The sequence below is a fragment of the Uloborus diversus genome, chromosome 4 (assembly GCF_026930045.1).
Source record: "Uloborus diversus isolate 005 chromosome 4, Udiv.v.3.1, whole genome shotgun sequence".
Lineage (NCBI taxonomy): Eukaryota > Metazoa > Arthropoda > Arachnida > Araneae > Uloboridae > Uloborus > Uloborus diversus.
In genome coordinates, this window is record NC_072734.1 from 75,311,653 (window position 1) to 75,338,470 (window position 26,818).

The following is a 26,818-nucleotide window of genomic DNA, read 5'->3' on the forward strand; positions in this document are numbered from 1 at the left end:
AAGAAAAACAATGTATTTATATTTTTCAATGATATTCAACAATAAATGCAAATGTTATGCCGTGATACGTAAAAACATACTGCAAAAACTCTAACAATTTAAAAAATTACACTCTGTGCAACAAATATAATTTTTAGCAGTTGTTAACCAGTATATTTCCTCCCAAAAGGTACTACTGAAGACGAGTGAAAAGTGGTGTAAGTCACGAAACGCTGCGTTTCATATCTCGGTTAATATTGGTCGTACTAATTTTAAACTTTTTGTGTTGGAATTATTTTTCTATGGAGATTATTTCTCTAAATGTAAGTTAAGGGACATGGAACCCGTATAAAAAATTAAATTTTGTATTTTTTGAGTTATTTTTATTTCAAACTTTCAATATCTTAATCCTGCATCTGATTTTGAACATAATTGAAATTAGAACTATGCATCTAGGACTAACGGTTGCAAAAATAAAGGTCTTGCAGATTAAAACGGAACACCCTGTATAATGTAATAATAAACAACAAAATAACACCGAATTCTCACCGAAAGCTCACGAAAACTAACCACTCAGTGTTAGGTAACCTTTGAATCAAACAAAACGGCGAGTCACAAAACAGGCGAAGATAACCGCCACGAGTGAAATTTGCCGCAGAAAGAACCTAAGCGACGGCGCTTGGGTTCTTTCCGAAATGAATGGATTATTTTCAAGGCTGCCAAAAGGCATTGCTGATATGAAACATAGTAATTTCTGCACTAAAAGAGGTATTGAACTTTAAATTTTACAGTACCACCAAAAACATTTTTTTTTATATTTTGTCCCTTATGTGGGTTCCGAAATAAACGATTCAATTAAGAAGTTGGTCCCAGTCTTTTTTTTCATTTATCAGTAAAGATTAAAGAGCCTGTTTTAAACCATTCACCCCATTACAAGTAACCATAGCTCCCGGTAAACTATTCCAAATGCCTACAATCCCCTATTTAAGTGTAGTAATTTTTATGAATTTCAAGATTAGCTTGGAATTTGATGAAATGCTTTAAACAATGAATTTTTTTTTTTTTTTTTTGTGCCTTTTCAGAAATGTATTTCACCAACACCTTTCATCTTTATTAAATAACTGAATCAAGTCCTCTCTGACTACCATTTGCTCAAGATTACATACTTAAATATAAAAAGGTATTACAGGCTGTGTTCGAATAAAGCAACCGGTTAACCTGGTCTCAACAGGCACTAAACAGAAGCATCTTAAAAGAGTCATCGGTTAGCCGAGCGCTTGTATACCCAGTACGGCCACTAACTGCTGAAAGTCATCAAACCTCATGAAATCAATCTTTCAGGATAACCGGTAACTTTAGTTGAACACGACGATAATCAAAATCTTAAAAGTATGTAATAGTAATATAGAATAACATACAACTGAAATTATTGATGGTGATATTTCTTAATCTGCCAGAATGAAAGGGGTAAAAAACATCTTAATATATAATGTTTAAAATTTTCAGAAATCCTGGAAAGCAAGTCGTTTTGTGTGGACCAGATTCACCAATTCCTTCGAACTTCGAAGTCACTCTAGGAAAAGAAGCATACTGCGCAATGAATTTGTATTAAATCTATTTATTATTCATTTGTTAACATTCATTCATTCATTAAATTACACTGATATCTGTACATTTTATTTAAATAAACATATTTTGATGACATCTCACACAATAAAATTAGGACTGTCTCATTAAATTAAATCACTTTCCATATAATCACAAAATTCAAAACAATTCTCAACACACAAAAAAGTCCATTTCCCATTAAAAATCGTTAACTTAAAGACCCGTCAGAAAGTAGTTAATAACTAAAACATTTAAGTTGGCACATTAAAAGTTTCCTCTTGCACTGTCCTGAAATTGGGTAGACACCCATGCCAAAGCCCATTTCAAATTCGTGAGCATGAATTTAAGAGCTTTAGTCCACTGTTCTTCTGAATTGAATTGGATTTTAATGGAATACGATTTTCCAGTACTTATATCCTCTATCTTACCTTTATCCATTCTGTAAGGTAAATGGAAAGAAGCATCACCATCTTCCACTTTTTCTTTAAACTGTTGTAAGCAATCGAGAAATGCAACCATAGCTTGGTCAAATCTATTATCTAACATGTATCTTATTCCGCCAAAGCAATACAGAGGGAGATCTTTAGATTTATCCAAAGATTCCAAGTAGGAATGGTTGCCATAAGGGACTAAACGATACCTCTCAAATGTAAGGTTGATCTTTTTAGCTAAAGAATGCAACAGTAAGACCGTTTGGCCCCACGCTGCATTGATTTCAGGCCAGTCGACAGGAACATTCGGCAGTCTGCCAAGACGAAAGTTATTGATCGTCCCAAAATGGCCATTGTGCCATATGTGAAAAGTTGCATTGAAAACATTTGTTTTATTTAATTTACTAAGCTGCGCTTGAGCATAATTCAACTGATTTTTTACACTTCTTTGATTATCTTCAGAAAGCAGCAGTTGTCTTTTGATTCGACAATACTCTTGCCATCGCTTGTCTTCTTCCCTCTGCAAAGCTTCGTTTTCATCTTCACATTTTTTCAAAACTTCCTTTAAGTTCTTCTCTTCAGCTTCTATTTCATACAACTGCTTTTCCAGGCTAGTTTCCTCTTCTTGCAGTTTAACTAGATCAGCCTGTAATTTTTCAAGGTCATCATCTTCTTCACTGCCCATTTCGAGGTGTTCCAAGAAATCCCGATACTCCTTGCACTCGTCTTCTGCTATCCTCAGTTGCTGATCCATTTGGTCTAGCAAGTTATCTGTGCACTCTTCACACAAAGGGTGGTCGACATCAGACTGATTGGACATGATGTCAAAAAGCATAGATGTAATATTTAGAGATTGATCACTGTCCAACGGCATGCTGGATAATTCCCCAACTACCATAAAGTCGCTTGTGGCCTCAGATAAATTTACAGGCAAGACTATTTTTCTCATCACACTACTGTTGGAACATCTTTTTTGAAAGGCCTCAATGAGCTCTTGTCTATCCTCTGTGCTTGGATAAAGTGGAACGGTCAGTTCGGACAGAGTCTGGTCATCTATTTCCATAAAAGATGGATGCAACTTTAAGGCTTGGCAACATCTTTGACATGCAAAATTGATGTTAAAGGTACGATCCTTTGATGCCCTGTCCGGCAAATTCATAGTAAGGTTTAGATCCATTTCTGAAAACACAAAAGTGACAATTTTTAAATAAGAATACACAACGTCACTTTCCAAAAGGGAAAAACATATTTTCATTTTCATATGGCAATTATACTGATCACAATTTGTCACACTGTTTTCCATTTAAATAACAAACTTGTAAATGAAATCTGTACTTGAATTAATATTATGTGCAAGTTTGACATAATGCAAAGTAAAACCTGCTTGAAAAGGCTTTTTGGTAGCATGCAAATCCCCAGAGTAAAAATTGATCAGTGTTAGACAAATTATCAATTGTTATTGCCCAGACAGTCTCAAGGTCATTTTCAATTGACATTTTGAATTGTTGATGTTATTTTCAATAAGAAATGCCTATGAATCCTTTAAATTCAACAGCAACGCTTTAGACCCCATACTTACGCCAGGATATACGTACAATAGGTACGCCATTGAGCATTTTTAATTTTCACACGAGCATCTTTATTTTTCTTTCATGAAAAGCATTATATCCCTCGATATTTTTATTAAATGTTAAAAAATATTTTGAACTTCTTTCCTGTAAAAAGGGGGTAAATATTAATTTGAAGGATGTCAGAAAGAGCTCCTATTAAAATTTAGAACCTGACTTGATTTCGCGAAACATTTACTTCTTCCTCTCTGCAGTACCGTTTCATGAAAAAAATTTTTTTTAAAAACTATCATAGCATAAATGAAATGCATACATGAAGAAATGAAGAAAGCTGGGTGATGTAGAAACAGGTCAGGAGAAGCTTCTTTGCCATTCAGACACAGCAAACATTATGGTGCTCTGGACTTTAAACTTCGTCCATTTTTTTTTGAGCAATCACGATTGCTTATTGTTCTTATTTGACCATTTTTGAGGTCCATGCCTCTTTCAGCTTGAACCAGAAGCCTCTGCAGCACCACCACCCACTGTCCTTTGCAGGCGGTGCGGCGCAGCTGCTCCGGTCCTGAGCTATCCACTTCTCCTGGTTGAAGGCATCTATGTCCTACACACACACACACACACACTCACACATACACGCCTACGTGCATACACACAGGTCTACGCACACACACAACTATGCACACGTAATCGCCCAGGAGCAGGCTTGTGGGGGGGGGGGGGGAGCTGTTTCTAGAAACAATAACTCCAATAAGTAGGGTCCTGTCTCAGTTTGTGATTGTGAAAAACATAATTTGAATTCAAAATTTCAGAATTCAAATTATTATTATTATTATTTTTTTTTTTACTTCCTTTTACAAAAAAGGAAGTATTGTATTCGCGAAAAAATTTTCACTCAAAAATCGCCCTTAATTTCCATTTTGCTCACCCCCAAATGAATGTTGAGTTTTTTTTTCGATTCGACCACATGCGGAAAAGTGCCTAAGAATGTATAGACACACGAAATATCCATTTTGACCATCACCGAGGTAATTACAACGACTTTTCTCGTGACGTCTGTATGTATGTGCGTATGTGCGTATGTATCTCGCATAACTCAAAAATGGTATGTCCTAGAAAGTTGAAATTTGGTACATAGACTCGTAGTGGGGTCTAGTTGTGCACCTCCTATTTTGGTTGCATTCGGGTGTTTCTAAAGGGGTCTTTTGCACCTTTTTGGGGGGAAATCATTGTTAATTTCGATGCAAACTCAAGTGGTGTTATAATTTGGCGGTCACTTGGCGATATATCGCCAGTCTTTTGGTTGCCAAGTTTTGTCGCCAACTTGGCGAAAAATTTGGCGATTTTTTTTTTTTTTTATTTTTAAATCTGCTTTCAATGTGGCCATTGCTAGTGATATTTAAAGAGTTAGAGAGAGAATCCCATTAAAATTGCAATAATAGGGAAATAGCATTAAATTGGTGTAAAAGGAAGTCATGTGATGCACACATCAGCTCGTCTTTTTTGAGCTAATGGGGGTACTGCAGAACTCCTGGTGACCCCCGTGTGCACGCCTCTGCCTGTGACCATAATATACTTGGAGATATGACATTTCTATTTAGAATTGGTGCACTATTTCACATTAGTTGAATTTTGCCAATTTTCTGATGCCACAAACAGTTTATTAATTTTTTTATACAGGGTGTAACAGTACAGCGTTTAAACTTTCAGGGCAGATAGAGTACACCTAGATGATGGGAAATCACATAGCAATGCATGGTCAAAAACGCTTTCCTGGCGTGGTAGTAACGACACAAATCACCAAAAAGACAAGATACGAACAAGAGAAGAAAACATGTTTATTATCCTTATTACAGCAAAAAGCTAAGAAAAAAGAACATGAAGAAGCCAACGATCGTCATCAAAGTAGGTGTTCAAAATTACAACCTCAGACTGTGATGCATGCTTCACATCTCCAGTGCATTAAAGATTGAACGTAAAAGCGAGTGCAGCAACAAAAAACGCGTGTGTGCATGCACCGTCATCTGATGCTTTGGTTTACATAACGACGTCTATTGTGTACGCCAGATAAAAACTTACCAGCAATTTTGCTTTTTTAGAAATAACAAACATGTATTTTCCTCTTATTTGTGTTCTGTCTTTCGTGTCGTAACTATCGCATCAAGAAAGCGTTTCTTACCATTCATTGCTATGTTATTTCCCATCGTCTAGGTGTACTTTATCTGCCCTGAAAGTCTATAAACACTGTACTTTTACACCCTGTATAGTAAAATTTAATAACTTGATTTTGTGACATGCTGAAATGGAATCAGGAATTTTTGGAATACAAAAACGTATCTTTCCATTTGGCAACTGAGAAATATCTTACCAAATTAACTATAAACGTGAAAAAAGTTTTTTAGGTTCATTTTTCAAAGGCATATTTTCTTACTTTAGATGGTTTTTGTTACTTTTCCTTCAATGTACATTACTGATCCAATGAAATATTTCAAATGTACATGATGATTCATTCATTCGCTTGTTTTCTTGTCCATTCATTCTTTTACTCATTCATTTATTTTTCTTCATATATCAATTGATTTATTCATTTAATTATTTGTTTATTATTTCATTATCTTTTCATTTATTCATTCAACATTTCATTTACTGATTCTTTTGATAAAAAATATATTTTATAATTGAATAGAAAATATTTTACTAGAGAAATATTTTACTTTTTCACTTTGTCCCTTGAAGAAAAAAGTGGAAACTTTTCCACTTTTTTTTTTTTTTTTAAGACAAATTTATAGCCAAGAATAAAAAATAATATGCCAACACAAGTTTCATTATAAAATACAATGTTCTTTCTCTGTGTACTGTAATTTTTAAAACAAAATTTTGATTTATTCATTTTGAAAAAACTCAGTCATCTTAACCATTTCACTTTGCCCCACATTCCCCTACATATTTAAAATAATTTTTCTTATATTTTTACATGTGACCATACTACTCTTAGAGATATGATATTTCTATTTAGAATTAGTACACTTTATCACGTAAGTTCAATTCTGTAAATTTTCTGACGTCAGAAACAGTTTATAGTAAAATTGAATAATTTAATTTTGTGACATGCTGAAATGGAAACTGGGATGTTTGCAATGAAAAACACAACTTACCATTTGACAACTGAGAAATATCTTATAAGATGAAACTATAATTGCTTAATATATCTAAACCTGAATAAAGTTTTTTTGATTCATTTTTCATAGGCATATTTTCTTACTTTTAGAGGATTTTTAGTAATTTTCCCTTCAAAGAATATTACTGATCAAATGAAACATTTCGAATGTACATGAGCATGTTGTTCAGGGAGGTCAACTGCAACTTTTTTAAATGAACGAAGTCATTCAAATGAACGAGTTGAATGAACGGATCAAAAGAATGAATGATCCTTTAATGAACAGGTCATTAAAAAGAACAACATTGCCCACTTCTACTGCATACAGAGTGAAGAAGTTTTCTCTTCATTTAGCTTGAAGGGAATTTTTACAAGGTGATATGATAACAAATGATAGGATCAATCACAGAACTAACTTCATGTTTCTCTCTAAAATTCTATGGTAGCCTAATACTCTTAACTTTCGCACAGGCAAAATTGTTTAGTTAGTGTAAAAGGATAAAAATGAGAAAACTAAGTTAACAATCAATCTATAAGAGTAAACTTTAACAAGAATAGCAAGTTGAGAATTTTGAGATAACTTTGAAAGAGATTCCACATAAATGAAGAACTTTAAAAATCCATTTACCCCCCCCCCCCCCTCCACACACACAAGAGCAACAGTGCACCCCAGACAAAACTCCTCCCAAAAAGAGGAAAATACACCTAGAATTTTCAATGGCACAGTGCACTATGTTGGGCACCTATACATATATTTAACAGGCAAGGATTTCTGAAGCTTTTGTTTTGGAAGGAAGAAGATTGAAATATGGGAGCACAAATAGGAGGGTGGGGTAGCATAACTGTACTAGCTGAACAGAACTAGACAGTCTGGGGCTCTATTGCAATAATTTATGGGAAATAAAATCATTAAAACACTGTTTCAGGCTATTTCTGGTTACATTACTTTTGGTTACAACACTCTGATTACATTACGGGGCTAGGAGTAATGACCCCTATGACCATTCTGGATCTGAGCTTGCTATCAGACATTTTTCCACAACATGTGGCAGATCCAGACAATCCTGTTGAGAGGGGCTTTTGAGTAATATATTATTCAGTGAGCAAAGGTGACTAATGAAAATAAATTTTTTTAAAAAAAATTAAGAACTGAAGCATGTCCCCCCCCCCCCCTCAAATAATGTGCGTTATTCAAAGAGTTTGAATGAAAGTTATAAGTGTCTTGAGTACCACACACACATGAATAAAAAATTGGAAAAAAAAAAATCTACCAATATTCTGGATCTATTATCTAAGATATACCCTTCAACTTTTGATTCGTTAGAGGAATCGTGAAGTATTTTCAGTAGCCATTCAGGTCCTCAATCGAACTTTTTTCCTTATAAAAGAAAGGTTGCAGAAAGAAAGGTACCAAACATAATAAAGAGAAAGGGACATGAAATACTAAAATTGCATTTTTAAATAAAATTTGAGGATAGTTATGGATTTGCTTGTTGATTGAGTTGTTTAATATTCACGCATAACTAGAAATGTTTGCAAGCTCTCCCCCGAAAATTTTAGGCAGGAACACATTTTTAGGCTATTTGGTGGTCAATAAAAGGAAGGGAGATTTGAAAGTCCCTCTCCAGAATTTTTTTGAAGTTTAAGGGAATATTTTCGAAAACACAATTGTTCGCAATTTTTTTTTTCTTAAAGAAAAAGGATGAGATTCAAGAATTCTCCAAAATCGTTTTTTTGACATTAGAACTTCAAAAATGCAATTTTAGATATCTTTAGTGATGCTAAAAAAAATGGTTTGGCGGCTATCCCCCGAAATTTTTTTCGGAATTGAAGTCCTAAAAACGCAATTGTAGGCCATTTTTGATGAGGTAGCAAAAGACATGGGGGGGGGGGGGGGGAGAGTTTGGCGACCTTTTATCGGAAAGTTTTGCAATTTACAAACCTTTTGAGGGGGGTGCGATCGCCCCCCCCCCCCCGTGGATCTGCCACTGTCCACAATTCCCTATTTTTCAGTACAAATCATCCATAATCCTATGCCATCATGTGGAAACATACGGCACAGAAGAAATGGCAAAATACTTCCTATGCCAGGCAGGGTTGCTATTTTGTCCACTCTTTTGTGAGAAGTCCGGGACGCCGGAAGAAATTGGACGAAATGGACAAAACTGGACGCATTGCAAAATCAACTGATTATCCATACATAAATTTATTGTTATCGTGTAGTAAAATTAGTATAAAATTCTAATAGGTATATTATCTATTATACATTAAACATTTAATTAAAATAGAATTATCATTCACTTTAGAATTTAATAAATCCAAAAAAACTTTAATCACACATTAGTGCAACTAATTTTAGATCATAATTTACTTAAAAGTAATAAAATTTAACAATGTGAATAAGCTTTTGGGCGTGATTACACTATTATATATTACAATAGTAGAAATTAAACCCAATAGAAAAGTCAAATGAAATGCTTGGAGACATACATACAAAATGAAGATTTGTGGGAAGACATGTTTTTTATGGATATGTTAATGTCATACAAATTTGCCCTTCAGTAGGGTTGTGGGTACTCAGAACAGTGTACCCAAAGAGATTATAATGAGTAAGGGGGTATATAGCTTTAAAATGGCCATTAATCTTCATTGGGCACTAATAAATTGACTAGGACCAGTCTAGCTGAGCCCAGAGCACGTTGCTGATTATCACATTTGTATTTGTATTACAAATACTGATTTTACTTCATGTCAACACTTCCTTTATTTTTATCAAGTAGTTTCTCCCTCTCTTTTTTAAATATGGTTTTTAATGTTTTGAGACTCCAACCTTTAAAGACTTTTTATTTCTACTTCTTATTTTATAAATGCAATAGTGGTACCCATACGGGTTTTTCCAGTACTAGTAGAAAATTAAAGGGTCATTTGGTGCGCCTGTATATTTACAAATAATGGATGATGAATTTCTCGCCAATTTGCTACTACTCGTCCACATTACAATAATTTTGTCGGTAAAATGTTCTTAAAATTGGAATTGAGGAAAAACAAAATCGATTTTTCGAAAAATCGCCTCGAGGTGCTCACCCCTAATTTACTAATTAATTTTGAGCCAAACTTCATGAAAATTAGCCGAATGGTCTGGGCGCTATGCACGTAGTAGACATCCAGACTTTCAGCTTTATTATTAGTAAAGATTTATTACGGGCAATGAACCTCCACATCACAGATAAACATCTTAAAACGTACAGCTGATGTTTTTAGTATGCATGTAATAGCATTTTTATAAATGCTATTACATGCATTATAACTTAGTAACACTCATTTGATTTATATACACACTAACATAAACTTCAACTGATCTTATTTTTTTCTTTTTACTTTAAAATATTTTTCAATCAATTTTTTTTATGCATATTTATGTATGCTATTTTTTTTATTAAAATTTTACTTGAATAGGAAGAATCTATATAATTATTTATTATTTTCAAACTTCAAACTTTTAACTAAAAACTTTCAGTTTACCGTATAAGTGGACAAAATGGACAAAATGACATTTTGTCCGGGATGGTTTTTTCCAGGTTTTTTAAACGGTGGACAAAACAGGACAACCCTGATGCCAGGAATCAAGAATGAGTTTCTTTGAGGAAGGACTGAGGCCTCATTGCTAGTTCATGTGAGATGTCAAAATAATACTACTATTGGCAGCAGTTGTTTTTTCAAACAAAAATGAAGAATAAATGTTTTTTGTTTATTTTATTATCTATGCTTTATTGCAAACTGAAGTAGCAACCTTTAAAAACATTTTTTTTTTAAATGTAAATTACATTATTTTCCAATGTATTTAAGATGCTGGTTTATCAGACGATAATTCAAGAAAAATACAAGGATAAGAATGAAAAAGTATAAAGTCTCAGCAAGACAAATGATAACACTTACAACACAAATGAAATTGTTGCATTAAAAAAAAAAAGCAACTATACACTGGCTTATTCTTTGGAATCCCAGCCATTTGCTGCAACTATCACTACTGCTAAATTCATAGATACAATTTCGTCTCAAAATTCTTATTAACTTCTGGAATTTGGGCAACCATTTTCCATGCCTGGTGCAGGAAAATTAAAAAAATATTCAATAGAGGGCTATTTTAGTGAATCAGCTTGCATCTTAAAGAATGAAGAAACAGTCTCATCTCATAATATTGTTACAAATCCTGTAAATAGTAATTATTGTAGTAACGTAACCTGTAAATAATTTCCCGTAATGAATATACAACCCCTTAACATATGGCTAAAGTATACAACCCCCTATTCTTTTTATTTTCATTGTAAACGTTGAGTTTACGGTGTTGTGTGATAATTGCTTTATTGCTAATGAATAATTTAGCAGTTGTTGACGATCTTTCCTGTACATAGTGTAAACAAATTTCCTGTGCTTTTATCAAGAACTGTGTCTTCATTTTAAGGAAGTGGAAGTCGCACCGAATCCGTTACAATTGGCGCCCAACGTGGGGCTACTTCAGGACTTTCTTGCAGTAAGTGTGACTTTGGACTTTTTTTTCATAAAGACTTTTTAAATTTTGACTTTATTTTTATGGTGATTACTCGCGCAATGGATGAACAATTAAAACAACTGCTTGATGCAATCAACTCTGTGAAGAGTGATATGGCGGCTAATCAAGAACAATTAAAAAATGATATGGCGGCTAATCAAGAACAATTAAAAAATGATATGGCGACTAACCAAGAACAGTTAAATAGTGATTTAACTGCTAAAATTACTACAAGTCAAGATGAAATAAAAAGTGACCTAACGTCGATGAAAACCATGATGGAGAATCAACTAACCGCCATGGGAGATAAAGTTAATGCTCTGGAAGAAAAATTTGATACTGTGGAAGAGCGTATCGCCAATGTGGAAAATAAGTTGGAAGAAGAAGACAAGAAATTTACTTCATTTAAAGAAGAAATAATTAAAGACATGGAAAGGAGATTGGCGACCATGAAAAACAGCTCTGTACAGTTTTGCGCTCCCACATCTGTTGCTCGACCGTCCATTAAACTGGCCACATTTGATGGGAAAAGTTCGTGGCAGGTGTACAAGACCCAATTCATGATAGTGGCGGAAGCGAACGGATGGGACTCTGCTACCAAGGCCTGCCATCTTGCAGCATCCCTGAGAGGTGACGCAGCGGACATTCTTCAGACCCTTCCGGACAGTCAGCGCCTGGATTTCGCCGCCCTCACATCTGCGTTGGAGCTTCGCTTCGGTGAGAAGTACCAGAAAGATTTCAGTCGACTCCAGTTGAAGTCACGTTTCCAGAAAACCGGGGAAACCCTGCAAGAGCTAGCGGCGGACATCGAGAGACTGTCGCATCTTGCTTTTTGCGACTGTCCTGCGGATGTTCGAGACAACCTGGCACTCAACTATTACATCGACGGGGTTCGAGATCCGGAAATCCAGAAAGCTCTACGAATGGCGGATGTCAAAGACCTGAATTCTGCTGTTGTGTATGCGATGAAGTTGGAGGCCGCCCAGCAAGCAACCCGTGTGGATCGCCATCCCATCCGAACTCTGGAAGCTGATGAGTCTGATTCCAGGTCGTCCCACCTCGCTGAACTCGAGAGACAACTCGGTGACTTGGCAAGACATCTGAGCAGCATAACAGCCCAAAAGAAACAAGAGCAGAAGTGCTGGAAATGCGGTAGTGAAGGACACCTGCGAAGGAGTTGTCCGGCTCGCCAAGCTACACGAGGGAAGGAAATCACCACCACCAGAGCTCTGCAGATTTCCTCTTCTAGTAGTGGCAGTGATGGACTTTTCATTTACGCCCATGTAAATGGGAATCCTTGCAAACTGATTGTCGACACTGGAGCCAATGTGACAATCGTTAGGACAGATGTGGCTCGTGAATTTGGATTGAAACTGCTGTGGACATCGCCACGCGTAAGTCTCCAGACTGTGACAGGTGACAAAATTGAGATTGACGGTAAAGTGGACTTGGAAATACTGTTTGGGAATGCCACCTACCATCATACGGCATTCGTCGCTGATATCACGGACCCCTTCATTCTCGGATTGGACTTTTTGAAGAAATATGACTTCAAGACTAATGAGCTGCACTCGATGAGAGAAGACATAGCCGTTTTCCCTGCAGAAAGTGATGTAAAATCCGCTCATCAAATAATAGCCCAAACAGATTTATCGATTCCCTCAAGGTCAGAATCATTAATACCTGGCTCCATTGAAGAAACCAATAGTTTTCGATTTGGACTCATTGAATACCCTAACCTAAGCAATAGCCTAAAAGGAGTGCTGGTAGCATCTACGCTTGTGGACCTTTCTAGGGATGTAATTCCCGTGAGAGTCGCCAACGTGAGTCAAAGGCCAAAGAATATCCGGAAAGGTGAAGTGTTAGCAACTTGTACTCCAGTAAACTGCATCATTAGAGGAATCAATTCCCCCGAGACTGTGTCTTCTGAGTCCTTGACATCGAAGTTAATTGGGAGTGCACCATTAACGAAAGATCAAAGAACAGCTGCGGAACAATTGGTGGACGACTTCAAGCATCTGTTTTCATCTACATCGGAGGATGTGGGTCGGACGAATTTAACGCAGCATAGGGACAGCATACACTGGAGAACACCCCCCCTATTAAACAGCATCCAAGACGACTACCGTTTGCCAAGAAGGAAGAGGTTGAGACCCTCCTGAAAGAGATGAAGGAGAATGATGTAATCGAACCGTCATCCAGTCCTTGGGCCTCTCCCATCGTCTTGGTCCGAAAGAAAGATGGCTCCACCAGATTTTGTGTCGATTACTGACGGCTGAATGAAATCACCAAGAAAGACAGCTACCCTCTTCCACGGATAGAAGACACCTTGGACACTCTTTCCGGACACAAGTGGTTTTCGACCCTGGACTTGAAGAGCGGCTACTGGCAGGTTGAAATACACCCTGATGACCAAGAGAAGACAGCGTTTACAACTGGACAAGGCTTATGGCAGTTTAAAGTGATGCCCTTCGGCCTCTGCAATGCACCAGCTACGTTCGAGCGTCTTATGGAGACAGTATTAAGAGGACTTTCCTACGAATCCTGTCTGGTCTATTTAGACGATATCATTATCGTGGGACGCAGCTTCGAAGAACATCTGGCAAATCTTAGGAAGGTGCTGCAAAAGCTTAAGGAAGCCAATCTGAAGTTAAGTCCGTCCAAATGTAATTTGTTCCGCCGGGAAGTGAACTATCTTGGTCACATCATCTCTTCTGAGGGTGTGCAAACCGATCCAGAGAAGGTATCTGCGGTCAAGAGTTGGAGTCGTCCTGAAAACATCCATCAGCTGCGAAGTTTCCTGGGGCTCTGCACGTACTATAGGAAGTTTGTGAAGGGTTTTTCCAACATTGCACGGCCTTTGCATAAGCTGACGGAGAGCAAGCAAAAGTTTGAATGGTCCAAAGAATGCGAAGATGCATTTCTACGACTGAAGGAGGCTTTAACATCAACGCCTATCCTCAGCCTGAAAAATCCTTCATCCTAGACACTGATGCGAGCCACGAGGGCATCGGAGCTGTTTTATCCCAAGAAATTGACGGAAATGAACATGTCATCGCTTACTGGAGCAAATGCTTATCAAAGTCGGAGCGAAATTACTGCGTCACCAGAAAGGAGTTACTGGCCATAGTGAAAGCTGTAGAAACACTTCCATCATTACCTCTACGGCCGAAAATTTCTGCTTCAGACCGATCATGCCTCATTAACTTGGCTTTTGAACTTCAAAAATCCGGAAGGCCAGATAGCCAGATGGATACAGCGGCTCCAGGAATATGACATGGAGATCAAGCATCGAAAAGGGTTATCTCACGGTAATGCTGACGCTTTATCAAGGAGACCCTGTCCTGAGAACTGCAATTATTGTTCCCGAATCGAGAAACAGTATGGAACGACTAGCCCTACTGCCTATCAGGTGACAGTGACTCCAACATCATCAGAACCTGATCCATGGAGTGATGACCAAGTTCGGAAAGATCAACTTGAAGACCCCCGACATAAAACCAATTTTAGAGTTCATGGAAAGTGACAGTCGACGCCCTAGCTGGCAGGACGTTTCCATCTTCAGTCCAGCAACAAAAAGATACTGGGCTTTATGGAACTCACTCCATTTACGGAACGGCGTACTGTACCGGAAATGGGAATCTGACGACGGCAAAACATCTACGTGGCAGTTACTACTTCCCCGATCAAGGATTTCAGATGTTCTGAAAGAAATACATAGTAGTGCGACTGGAGGACATTTTGGTGTCTTGAAAACCCTCAATAAAGTTATAAAGTTCGGGAGCGCTTCTTCTGGAGCAAGGCGAAGGATGACGTGGAGAAGTGGTGCCATTCTTGTGACGCCTGTGCTGCTCGTAAAGGACCGAAGAAGAGAAGCAGAGGGAAGCTACATCTGTACAACGTTGGAGCTCCTTTCGAACGAATTGGGATCGACATCCTGGGTCCTCTACCAAGAACTGCTGATGGGAACCAATACATTCTTGTTTCCATCGACTACTTCACCAAATGGCCGGAAGCATATCCCATTCCAGATCAAGAGGCTACCACCGTAGCAGAGACTCTAGTCCAACATTGGATCTCGAGATACGGAACACCTTTGCAGATTCATTCCGATCAAGGGAGGAATTTCATCTCTGCTGTGTTTAAGGGCCTATGTCAAATTCTTGGAATTGAGAAAACTAGGACAACACCACTACACCCACAATCGGACGGCATGGTGTAGAGATTTAAACCGCACAATCCTGAATAATCTCTCGCTTATGGTATCCAGAAATCAACAGGATTGGGACAAGAAGCTACCTTTGTTCCTGCTGGCCTACCGCAGTGCTGTCCACGAGACAACTGGATTTGCCCCATCTCAGATGCTCTTCGGACGAGAGCTTTGGCTACCTTGTGATCTCGTCTTCGGTCGTCCTCCGGATGCGCCTGCATCGCCTGAGGAGTACATCCAGGATCTCCAGGACCGATTGGAAGACGTTCATAACTTCGCACGAGAGCGAATCAACATCGCGGCGGAGAAGATGAAGACCCGATACGACACAAGGTCTACTGGACATGAATTCAACGAAGGCGACAGGGTTTGGTTATGGAATCCCATCCGACGGAAAGGTCTGTCACCCAAATTGCAGTCGCATTGGGATGGACCCTACAAAGTCCTTAACCGACTGAATGACGTCGTAGTGATGATCCAAAAATCACCTAATGCAAAACCTAGGGTTGTACATTATGATCGGTTAGCCCCATACTATGGCCATAGTTCATGAGTATTACGTAAACAACCATGGTTGATAACATAAAAGTTGTAGATAATTAATTTTTGCTTTTAATGTTTAGTAATATTTCTTGTTATTATTGTGTTTCCTTTGCACTATTGGTTATTATTTAATGTGTGTAATTGTGAACTTGTGATAGAAGTTTGGCACCCTTTCTGGGGATTGTACTGCCCGGGACGTGCAGTCCTTAGGAAGGGGGCAGTGTTACAAATCCTGTAAATAGTAATTATTGTAGTAACGTAACCTGTAAATAATTTCCCGTAATGAATATACAACCCCTTAACATATGGCTAAAGTATACAACCCCCTATTCTTTTTATTTTCATTGATAAAATTTGATAACGGTCTACGCATTTCTCGAAGCAGAAAGAATGTTGTGGAAAATTCTTGGATGTTTATAAAAGCCGTTAGCGATGGATAAACGGAGAGTTTTGATTGATATTTCGAACTGAGAGCATTTCTGCTCTGTTTATAGCGAGGCATTTTGCTGTGTTGTTTTCGTATTTGGAAGTAAATACGTGTGTAAACGTTGAGTTTACGGTGTTGTGTGATAATTGCTTTATTGCTGATGAATAATTTAGCAGTTGTTGACGACCTTTCCTGTACATAGTGTAAATAAATTTCCTGTGCTTTTATCAAGAACTGTGTCTTCATTTTAAGGAAGTGGAAGTCGCACCGAATCCGTTACAATATAAATCTGGTATTTGAGAACATTTTTGGAGCAAAATGTTCTTCTTGAGGACTGGAAATACAGAGCATCAAATATATGACTATTACAGACGAAAATACTCACTTTCAAAACTCAAATTTCTCTCATATTTTATATGCTTTCATCATTGAATATAAAGTTTTATACTGCATAATTTTGTGCCAGAGTTTTATGGAGTTTGAACTCTCTTCAGAATGTAATAAAAGTGGAACATGTAAGGAAAAAAAAGAAAAGAAAAAGAAACTGGGCAGTTTTAGTAAAAAGTCAGGCAAAAATGGGATATTGAATTATGACAATTTTCTGTTGTTGACACATTTTTAACTAGTTGTAGTACATTCAGTTCATGAGATTATAATCGTCACTTACTTGTTTCAGGAGTTCCTTTTCAGGTCTATGGGGAAAGAAGATGATTCCACTTTGTTTTCATATTATGTACCTAAAAAGAGCTCCCATCAATAACCATGCATTTTAAATCATAAGTTGCAGATATTTTACATAAAGTTCCAAAGCAAATAAATTACCTAAAATCATCGAATGCCCATATTTTTCATGAGTTGCCACATCTACTTGGATGTGAAATTAAAGGTTATTTATCTTTTGTACATGCATAGTGAAAAATTAATTGCTTTAAATGTTCATAATTCAATCAAATTTTCAATATTTTTATTTCAAATTGTTTTATGCTTCTCTTGTATGCTGCAATGTTTTCTGAAAGTTTGGTAAGCAGTTTGTAAATGGAAAACTCTGTGTTATGAGCCACAAAAATGTGAACAAAACTTATAATTTAGAAAAAAATGCTTTTACTTCATGAATATAAGTCACAAAAATCTCTAAAATTACTGTGGAGTAAGTAAACTAATATCTGAAATTTGCAGTGTATTTTCCAGCTATTCACAGAAAAGAAAAAACTAAAAAAACATTTTTTGTTTCTTCAATTTTTTTGCTGGTCCCCAAAACACTTAACTAGAGGTGCACACCCAGGGGTGGCGGGGGGGGGGGGGAGTCATGGTGCAGACTGCGGCATTGAAATTTTTAGAGGAATTCTTTTAAGGGGTATTTTTTTATTTTTTTTGGGGGGGGCTCTTGCTTTGGGGGTGTCTTTACGATATTTAGGGGGGGCGGCAGCCTTGCTCTGAGGCGGGTGGGCACCCCTGACTTAATTGCTTTGGGACTTAATATTTACATTGAACAATGTCAGCTAAATGAAAGTTAAAGAAAAAATGTTCGCTTATTTTTTGAGAAATTCTTTAAAATGAGAATTTTTGTAAGAGATACAGTTTTTTTTGTCTGCCACTGAAAGTGTGGTTACAGTTTAAGGAATATACTGTTTCACTTGGTAATCTTGCATTAAGCTCCAGTTAAAAAATATCCACTCTTACAGTTTTTCAAGCAATTTTTCCCAACAATTCAAAAAATATATTTGTAATGGATTGAAGTACAGTATAACTTCAATTTAATGATACTTGATTTAACGATTTCCTCAATATAATGATACAGTTCACTGGGCCCGGATTTGACTGCATCAAAGGTCTGTGCTCCTTGATTTAACGACAACTTTTCCAGCCTTTTGACAATTGTTAAATCAAGGTTATACTGTAATTATTGTTTAATTTAGTCTCCTAAATATCAAAATAAAAAATAACGACAATTACGAAATCCACATGCAGTTTCTATTTGGGTCACATGGGAGAATGAACCGTTTTTATAAGATAAAAAAACTAAATTATGCTAAGTCATCCTTATACAATTTTCTTACATCAAGGTCAAGAAAAATGTAACAGTGAAATAAATAAGAGGAAAAAAAGTCTTATGAAGGAACACTTTTGTTGGTGCTGATTTTCTATAGCAAATAGTCTTTACTTTCCATAATTATATTTTTTCTACTTTTTTAAAAAAAAGTTTTAAGTGTTAAAAGTATACTAATTTATATCCCAGTTTACAGAGGTAGTTCTTGGTCAGTATACTTTCTGATATTTTAGATGTTTTTTTGTATTTATTTCTGTGCAAATATTATCATTACTTTTAAAACTTACACTTTTCTCTGCAAAACTTTCTCTCTCTCAAAAAAAAAAAAAAAAATAAAAAAAAAAAATTAATTTGAATTTTTGGCATCTTGAATTCAAATTATGTTTTTCGCAATCACTAGCGTGTGTGTTTGTGTAGGCGCATGTGCGTGGGTGCGTAAGTGTATGTATGCATGTGTGTGAGTGAGTGTTGTGTACGTGCGTGTGCGTGTAGGTGTTCGTGTGTGTGTGTGTGTGTGTGTGTGTGTGTGCGTGTGAGTGTGTAGGCGTTCGTGTGTGTGTCTGTGTAGGCGTTCGTGTGTGTGTGTGTAGGCGTTCGTGTGTGTGTGTGTGTGTGTGTGTGTGTGTGTGTGTAGGCATTCGTGTGTGTGGGACATGGACGCCACCCGCCCAGCAAAAGTGGATTCCGGTGGACAGTGGTCAGGAGCAGCCGCGCCGCCGCCGGTGGACGGTGGTGCTGCAGCCCTGGTCCAAGCTGAAAAAGGAACCGGAACATCAAGGACTGTCAAGTGAGAACAATAAGCAATCGTGATTGCTCAATAAAAATAAAAATAAAAAAAAATAAAAAAAATAAAAAATAAATAAATAAATAAATAAATAAAATATTAATAATAATAATGTTCCAAGGTCAACATTGGATGATACATCATCTCCAGTTACTGCTGAAGTGTCACTCTTTTTTGGCTTGAAAATCAAGTCCAAAGTTGAAGATTGACTATGTCAGCATGCAATGAGGGTACACATTAAGTACCAAACTAAGAAATAAATTAATACAAATCCCTTGAGCACCAAATAAGGAGACAAATTAATACAAATTTAGCAGCTATAACAAATAAAACTTTCTTTGCAAGAGAAGCAGAAGAAGAATCAAATGCAAAGCAAAAAAAAAAAAAAAAAAAAGAAACCTCCAAAAGAGAAAAATGTTATCATCAAGAAAAATCTTGCTTGCAAGAAAAAAGAAATACCTCAACCAAAATGAGCTTATTTTGGGACTGTTTATTGTTTATGACAAGCATAGCTAGATAATGTAGAGGCACAAGTGTGCAGGATACATTTGTCGCTGTACAGAAACAATTGCAGCAAATATGAACTTCACTCAAAATTTTTAAATTAATATCAATATTAAACAATGGCTATCTTGAAAATCTGTAGATAAATTAATGAAATGAATCTCTTGCTGTCATGGATACATGATTAAAAGCACAATAAGCATTGAATTACTGAAAATTTTACATGGCCACTGTATATATTTTTTAATACTTGCAGATAGTTTTGAATTGTGTGCGCAGATGCTTTATATTTTTGTCTTACTATGATGACAAGGCATAGGTGCAAGTTTGCTGATGTGTTCAAGACCGAAAACATTTTCAGCTCCCCCCCCCCCCCCCAAGCATGTGTGCTTAGAGAAAAATTTATGTGTATAAATGTTAAAGATTTTAAATATGCCAGTTTTGGAATCTATTTGATTTGAAATTTAAGTTTTTGACTTTTCTAACAACATGAACTTAGTTTAAATTGTAATATTTAAGTGTTTAGATATCGTAATTCCAAAAACCTAAAAACCGCCAATAACTGGGGTCTGCGGGTCCTCCTCCAGATTTTTATTTTAAATTGAAGTAATGCAATGGTAGGCCATTTTGGTAAAGTTCAGGGAAAGGAGGGGTTCAGGGTCTCTTACATCAATTTTTTCAAACCGATAGTCCCAAAATCACAATATTGGGCGACCTTCAAAAATATTAGAGAAAGAGGGGGGGGGGGGCGTTCTGGACTTTCCCTGAAATTAAAGCTTTAAAACCAAATTGTACTCCATCTTTCATAACGTTTAGATGCTTTTTGAATGCATTATCGAAGGGATGGAGTTCAGGAACTCTACTTCGGCAATGTTTCGAAATTGAAGTTCCAAAAACGCAATTTTAGAGGATGTTGGGTAATGTTAGGGGTAAAAGCGTTCAGGGCTCCCTGCCATTAGTTTTTTGCCGATTGTAAAATTTTTATTGCAGCAATAAAATCGCTTGGGACATAGGAGATTTTCACTTTTGCAACATAATTCAGTTAAGAACGGAAAGTCTACCCAAGGTAGCGCCAACAAACCAGAAAAGAAGGAAAGGTATGCAAAGGGGGAAGGGTATGCGCGACTGATTATAATAAACTGGCAGTTCCCCCACACAGTCTTCATTTGAAAAAGAATTCTTTTATAAGATAGCAGGTGGTGAAATTAGCCATAAAAAAACCCCTTCAGTGAAGTAGATACATTTTTTTAAACGAGGTACAGTTTCCAATATTCATTAAATAAAAAAAGCAATAGGGGAACTGAATCCTCACCAGGGAGGGCCCCCGAATCACGTTCCTCTCAAGGCACTCAAATATAGTCTAAAGTGGAGTTTTAAATATTTCAGCATCGAAAAATCTTTGAAAGAGAACTCCCGAACCCTTTTTTCTGAATTCACCACAAATATCCTAAATTTGAGTTTTAAGGCTTTAGTTTCTAAATTTTTTTTTCTAGGAACAGTACCCCCCTTATCTATAAACATGACTTAGGACTGCATAAAAGTTTTAATGCTATAATTTCGGAAACATTTTGAAAGAAGCTTCCTACTCCCTTCCCCCTTAAGTCATCCAAAGATAATCCAAAACAGAGCTATTAAAATTTCAGAAACGGAAATATTTCGGACTCGGCGGCGGAATACCCGTGCCCCCCTTACCTTTGTGTTTATTAAAGGCAGTGCAAGTTTGTGTTTAAGATTAATTTTTCTATTGTAAGAGCAACTCCCCTCTTCACATCGCCAAAGACAACCCAAAGTTTTAATACTTCAATTTTGAAAATGTTCTGAGAAAGACCCCTGAATTCCCTAACTCTTAACTCACTCAAAAAACGCCAAAATAGCCTTCCAATACTTCAGCATGGGGAAATTTTCCGGGGGAGAGAGCCCCCCCCCGAACTCCTTCCCCTAAGTTCACTAAATTTGACTTAAACTTGCGGTTCCCCCTTTTCATCACCGAGTTTTAAGAATTTAAGATCTAAAATATATTGAGAGAAAGTCTTTGTAAATTCCCTCTTCTTAAGTCCCTTAAAGATTATCTAAAGCTGATTTCTGAATGCTTCAGTTTTGAATTGTTTTCGGGGAAGGGGAACCCCGAACCCCAAGAGGTACAGATGTGATATACCCCCCCCCCCATTTGGCAACATTCGATTTTTTTGCACAAAATTAAAATATTTTTCTCGCCAATGAGGCGATAATTTTTTATGCATGGCATCCCTGGCCAAACAAACCTGTGTTTAGCAACCCGAAGGCAATCTTACAGATCTGTTCAAACTTGTTTACTTGGGTTGTTTGGGTTTCACGCAGGAGAGATACGTGGTGTTGTTTCGTGCAATATACCTTACAGGAATGCTTATTTTGTGTTAGTTTAAATTCAGTAGTTGTGTTTTGAAGTAAAAACATTAGAAAATGCCAGTTTCTTCAAACTTGAAGGTTAATTAAAAGTTAACTCCAACGTGGTGTGTATCTGTAACGTGCCATTGTCATATGATGTATTGTTTTAGACTGAGTGTGAATATTTATACCATATAAAAAGGTAAGTTCTTTATTTTAGAATTCAAAAAAAACCTCTCACTTCCAAAATTCCTTGTTTTTACAAATCCTTGAGGGGTTCTTGTAGTTTTTAACTTCATTTTTACTGTATGTAAATTAATTTTACAGAAATAGTATGGTTATTTTGTTCTAAAAGTTAATTCTTATCGATGCCACGAATTATTTAGACATTCTATTAACGTGCCTAATTTAGGTACTGAATTTTATGTTAACAATTGAAAGTTCTTTCCGTTGTACTCTTAAAAATGCTGAATTTTATTAATAAATCTGCACAATAATGGTGCATATTTCACACTTAAAACTGTGTCATTATTGTACACTGAACGGAAGGAGCCACCCTTGGGTGTCTCCATGAAAATATACATAACTGTGACCATACTCCGACTGTAATGTATATTAACAGTCGGAGGGATAACGGACCGAGTGGAGCGAGGTCCTGGCGAGCCAGAGGTCTCATAGTACTTTCGTAATGAGACCGAGGCAGGGCCGGCGAGCCGAGGTCTCATTACGAAAGTACTATGAGACCGAGGGCTCGTATCCCAGAGAAATGATGAAAAAAAAATTAATGCATTAATTTCGACTTGTAATTAATACAATAATTTATTTCATTGTATTTTAATATGTTTACAAAAAACCCCGGCCCTGTACAGTTTTGAAGCATATATTCGTGATGTTTTTTGTTGTGCTTTTATGTTGTTTTTATATATATTGTGTTCTGAAGTGCTTTGATCATGTTTTTTTATCTGATTTTTTCCTGTTGGCGCTAAAAAAGCATCGCTAAGAACGATGTATGACATATGTCGTCATACATCATTTTCTTGGCGCCAACAGGAAAAAGTCGCCAAAGGTGGGGTATATCACATCAGTTCCCCCCAAGATGGTCTAAAGGTTCGCTTTTACGACTCCAGTTTCGGAATTTTGCCTAAAGAGAGCCCCCCCCCCCCTCTTAACATTGCCAAAGACAGCCTAAAAGTTTTAAGACTTCAATTACAAACACTTTCCGGGAGAGGGTCCCAAATTCCCTTTCTATTAAGAAACTTAAGTGTAGCCTCAAATAGTTTTAATACCATCAGCTACAAAACATTTTCAGGTTCGAACCCAAAACCATCTCTCATCAATTCACCAAAGATTGCATATTTTTAAGACTCCAGATTCTGATTTTTTTAAAACCTCCCCCTCCCTATTTTTACATCATTAAAGACAGCCTAAACATTTTTGACTTTTAAATTTTTATGAGTTTGCAGAGGAAAAATCCCGAACCACTCCTAGATTAAAAATGACTTTCAAATCAGTTTTTCGATATTTCACTATGAAGCCCTTGAGTAGCCCCACCCCTTCCCCCTCTTGGATTGTCCAAAATACAAACGTTTTTGTACCTCAGTATTGTGGGTTAATGTGCAAACTAACACTCTATGCAAGAGCAGCACTTGTTCACAAATTTGTGCTGCTGTTATTTTTCTCGTTTCCTTTTCTCTCTCTCCCCCCTCCCCCCACTCATATTTCCATTCTAGCGAGTGTTGGATTGAAAGACATTGGAATTTAATGATTCCTCAAGTCTTAGAATATTTTAACCGAAACAAGTCAAAAATGCAATAACAGTTGCTCATCAGTGTTTCAAACCAGCTTGAAATCCTCCCCCCCCCCCATTCTTTTCAAAATTCCCATTTTTATTAAAATCTTTAAAGTCCATGATAGTTCCCATTTTGCCTAATATGTGGACGCTTTTTGCTGTGGCGTAAACATTTCATCCCGTCAGCAATTACTCTCAATCGGTGATTCAGATTAAACTATAAGACATTTTTTGCAAAAAAAGAAACAAAAAGACTGCTAGTGAAAAAAAAAACCAAAAGGATGATCGAAAATAGAAAGGGCTAAATTTTCAAATACAGACGGTAAATTCAATAAATCAGGGAAAATAGTGAGCAACTCCGCAATTTGCAATGCAGTGAGTTGAAAATAACAGAGTAACCTAAAAAAAAATTTAACAGCACAAGTCTAATAGCCACTCCTCCAAAAGCACGTAGCAAACAAAACAAGTCCATGTCGGAAAATCAAGAGAATGTTGATGTAAATTCGTGGTTATGGAACGGCACAGTAATATTAAAGCATATTTTTCAAACCATCGATTTTTTTTTTGGAGCAAAAACTGAAGGAAAGTAATCTAATTTTTTTCCGTTTCGACCTCCGTCTCGAAAATTTTGTCCAAGACGGAAATCTGTCCGGAGATGGAAGGACTTGCACCCATGTGACAAGGAGAAAAAGAGGGAAGAATTTGCAATAAAACAATTTCAAAAACATTCCTGCTTAGAAACTATGAGATGGTACTATAGCGGAATCCATTCTGTACTTAAACATCAGAAATACCTTGCTGTGTATGATGATAGCAACTCATTCTACAATGGAAAAATAACTTAAATCTTGGATAAGGGCAAAGCAGAAATGAAACTTCTGAAATAAGGTTTTGGAACTTTCCATTTGTCCAAGCGAGACATTTTTAGTAGTAATTTGAAATAAGTGCACATTTACAGTCTATTAAATTGGAATGGGGGAGGGGGAGAAAACCCTTACAGTTGATAGTACTATAGTGAAAGTAGTATACAAATATTAAAGAATCTTAACAGAATTGCGGGCTTAAGAGCAAAAACCAATTGTATTCAACTAAGTAAGAGAAAAAAACTATTTCAATTAAAAGGAGTTCTTTCCTAAATATGACTTTTTATCATTAAAAAATTTCTTTGTGGGCTAAGAAATGATGCTTTAGAAAGTTCAATTACTTTTGATGTCTTTTACTTTAAAAAAAGGGAGTAAACCATATTTACAAAATCTGTGACCGGGAATTGCCAGAATTAGGGGATAGTTATTGTTTGCGCAATAATTAAAATAAAATAAATAATAATGCAATTTTAGGTAAAGGGATTATTTGAATATCTTCTAAATTGTTTAAGATTACTCTATGATGAATTAAATAATTTTATCTGTCACACAGTATAACTTCGATTTAACGATTTCCACAATTTCATGATACATTTCACTGATACGGATTTGACAGCATTGAATGTCTAAGCTCCTCGATTTAACTATAACTTTTTCCAGTCCCTCAACAATCATTACATCGGGGTTATACTGTACTTAAAAAAAAAAACTATGGTTTTTCCGACCCATTTTTTTCTCTTGTCCGACCCTATTTAATAAATTGTCTACAAAGAAAGTTGATAATTTCAATTTTTTTCTGAAGTGAATGTTTTCAATATAGTACGAATTGTGGGTGGGGGGGGGGACACTTTGCAGGGATAGTGGGGTTTTTTAAGTCCGGATGAACCCAGCTGGCAAGCACTGATATACAGGCAAATATTATAATGGATATTGCAATCATTTAGGAGCATTAAAAAACAACAAAAAAAAATTACTTTCAAAAATTATTCTTTTAAAACAGTTTTGTAAAATCTTCATGCTTAATTTCTCTATCAAAAGTGGAGTGCATATAAAGGATTATAATATAATACTGATCACGTAGCTTTTTGTAGTAGATTCAGGACATTGATTTAAAAATAAAATGATAACTTTAAAAATAAGTAAGGGATCATCCACAAAGGAGTGGGTTCGTAAAATTGTGATTGGGGGGCGGGGGACAAAAAGTGAAAAACATGCAATTTTTAAAACCATTATGCAAAAAATAATTAAAAAAAAAAAAAAAAACAGTGACATGTGAGGAAAAGGGGCAAGCTAAGTGTGACACTTTGTGATAAACGAAGAGGGTCACAAGTTTTGAACAAAAAATGACATAATATATGGACAGTTCTTTACACAAAATAAATGATAATAACACTATAATATAAGTTAACATGCAGTACTTCTTCTTTGATTTTCCTAAGGATAGCTTTACCTATCAGCGAAAAACTTTGGAAAAGGGAGGGGGACTAAATTGAAATTAGGCACACGTAATTTATCTCGATTCATGAACTTAAGATCAGGCATAAAATGCATGCGTAAAAATATGAAAAATGCATCCCTTTGCAGACATAATCTTCTAATTTCTGATAACATAATTAAAACGAAAATCAGTGCGTAGGTAAGAGAAATTCACTTTTCGTAAGAACCCGAAAGTTGACACAACCTAGTAACTGTAACAATTGATATTTTCTCTCACAATTTATGAAAAACAAAAAATTTTAGAAATAACCAAAAAAAAAAAAAAAAATCCCGTGATACGTAAGATGTTACATAGATCTCTCCTTTTTAAAAAGAAATTGAAGTTTACTTCCAAAAAAAATGAATTGTGGCTGACATACCTCTTAAACATAAGTTAAAATTATAGAATGAAAGCTTCTAACGTTCTTTCTTTAACTCATTGCTACGTAATTCTATTTAACTAACCAGTTACCTAGGCTTTCATTTTTCAAGACAGGTTTATTTATGAAACTGAGTGTCTAT

At 36.3% G+C, this 26,818-nt stretch overlaps 1 protein-coding gene across 1 annotated transcript; it reads right to left on the reverse strand.

Moving 5' to 3' along the window:
- Nucleotides 1-1,592: 1,592 nt before the first annotated feature.
- On the reverse strand, nt 1,593-26,785 carry LOC129219959 (beclin-1-like). Its single transcript, XM_054854276.1, has 3 exons — nt 26,677-26,785; nt 17,137-17,206; nt 1,593-3,197 (listed from the first exon to the last, which is right to left on the reverse strand). The coding sequence occupies exon 3, from the start codon at nt 3,193-3,195 to the stop codon at nt 1,852-1,854; it is 1,344 nt and encodes a 447-aa protein (XP_054710251.1). The 5' UTR covers nt 3,196-3,197; nt 17,137-17,206; nt 26,677-26,785; the 3' UTR covers nt 1,593-1,851.
- Nucleotides 26,786-26,818: the final 33 nt, after the last annotated feature.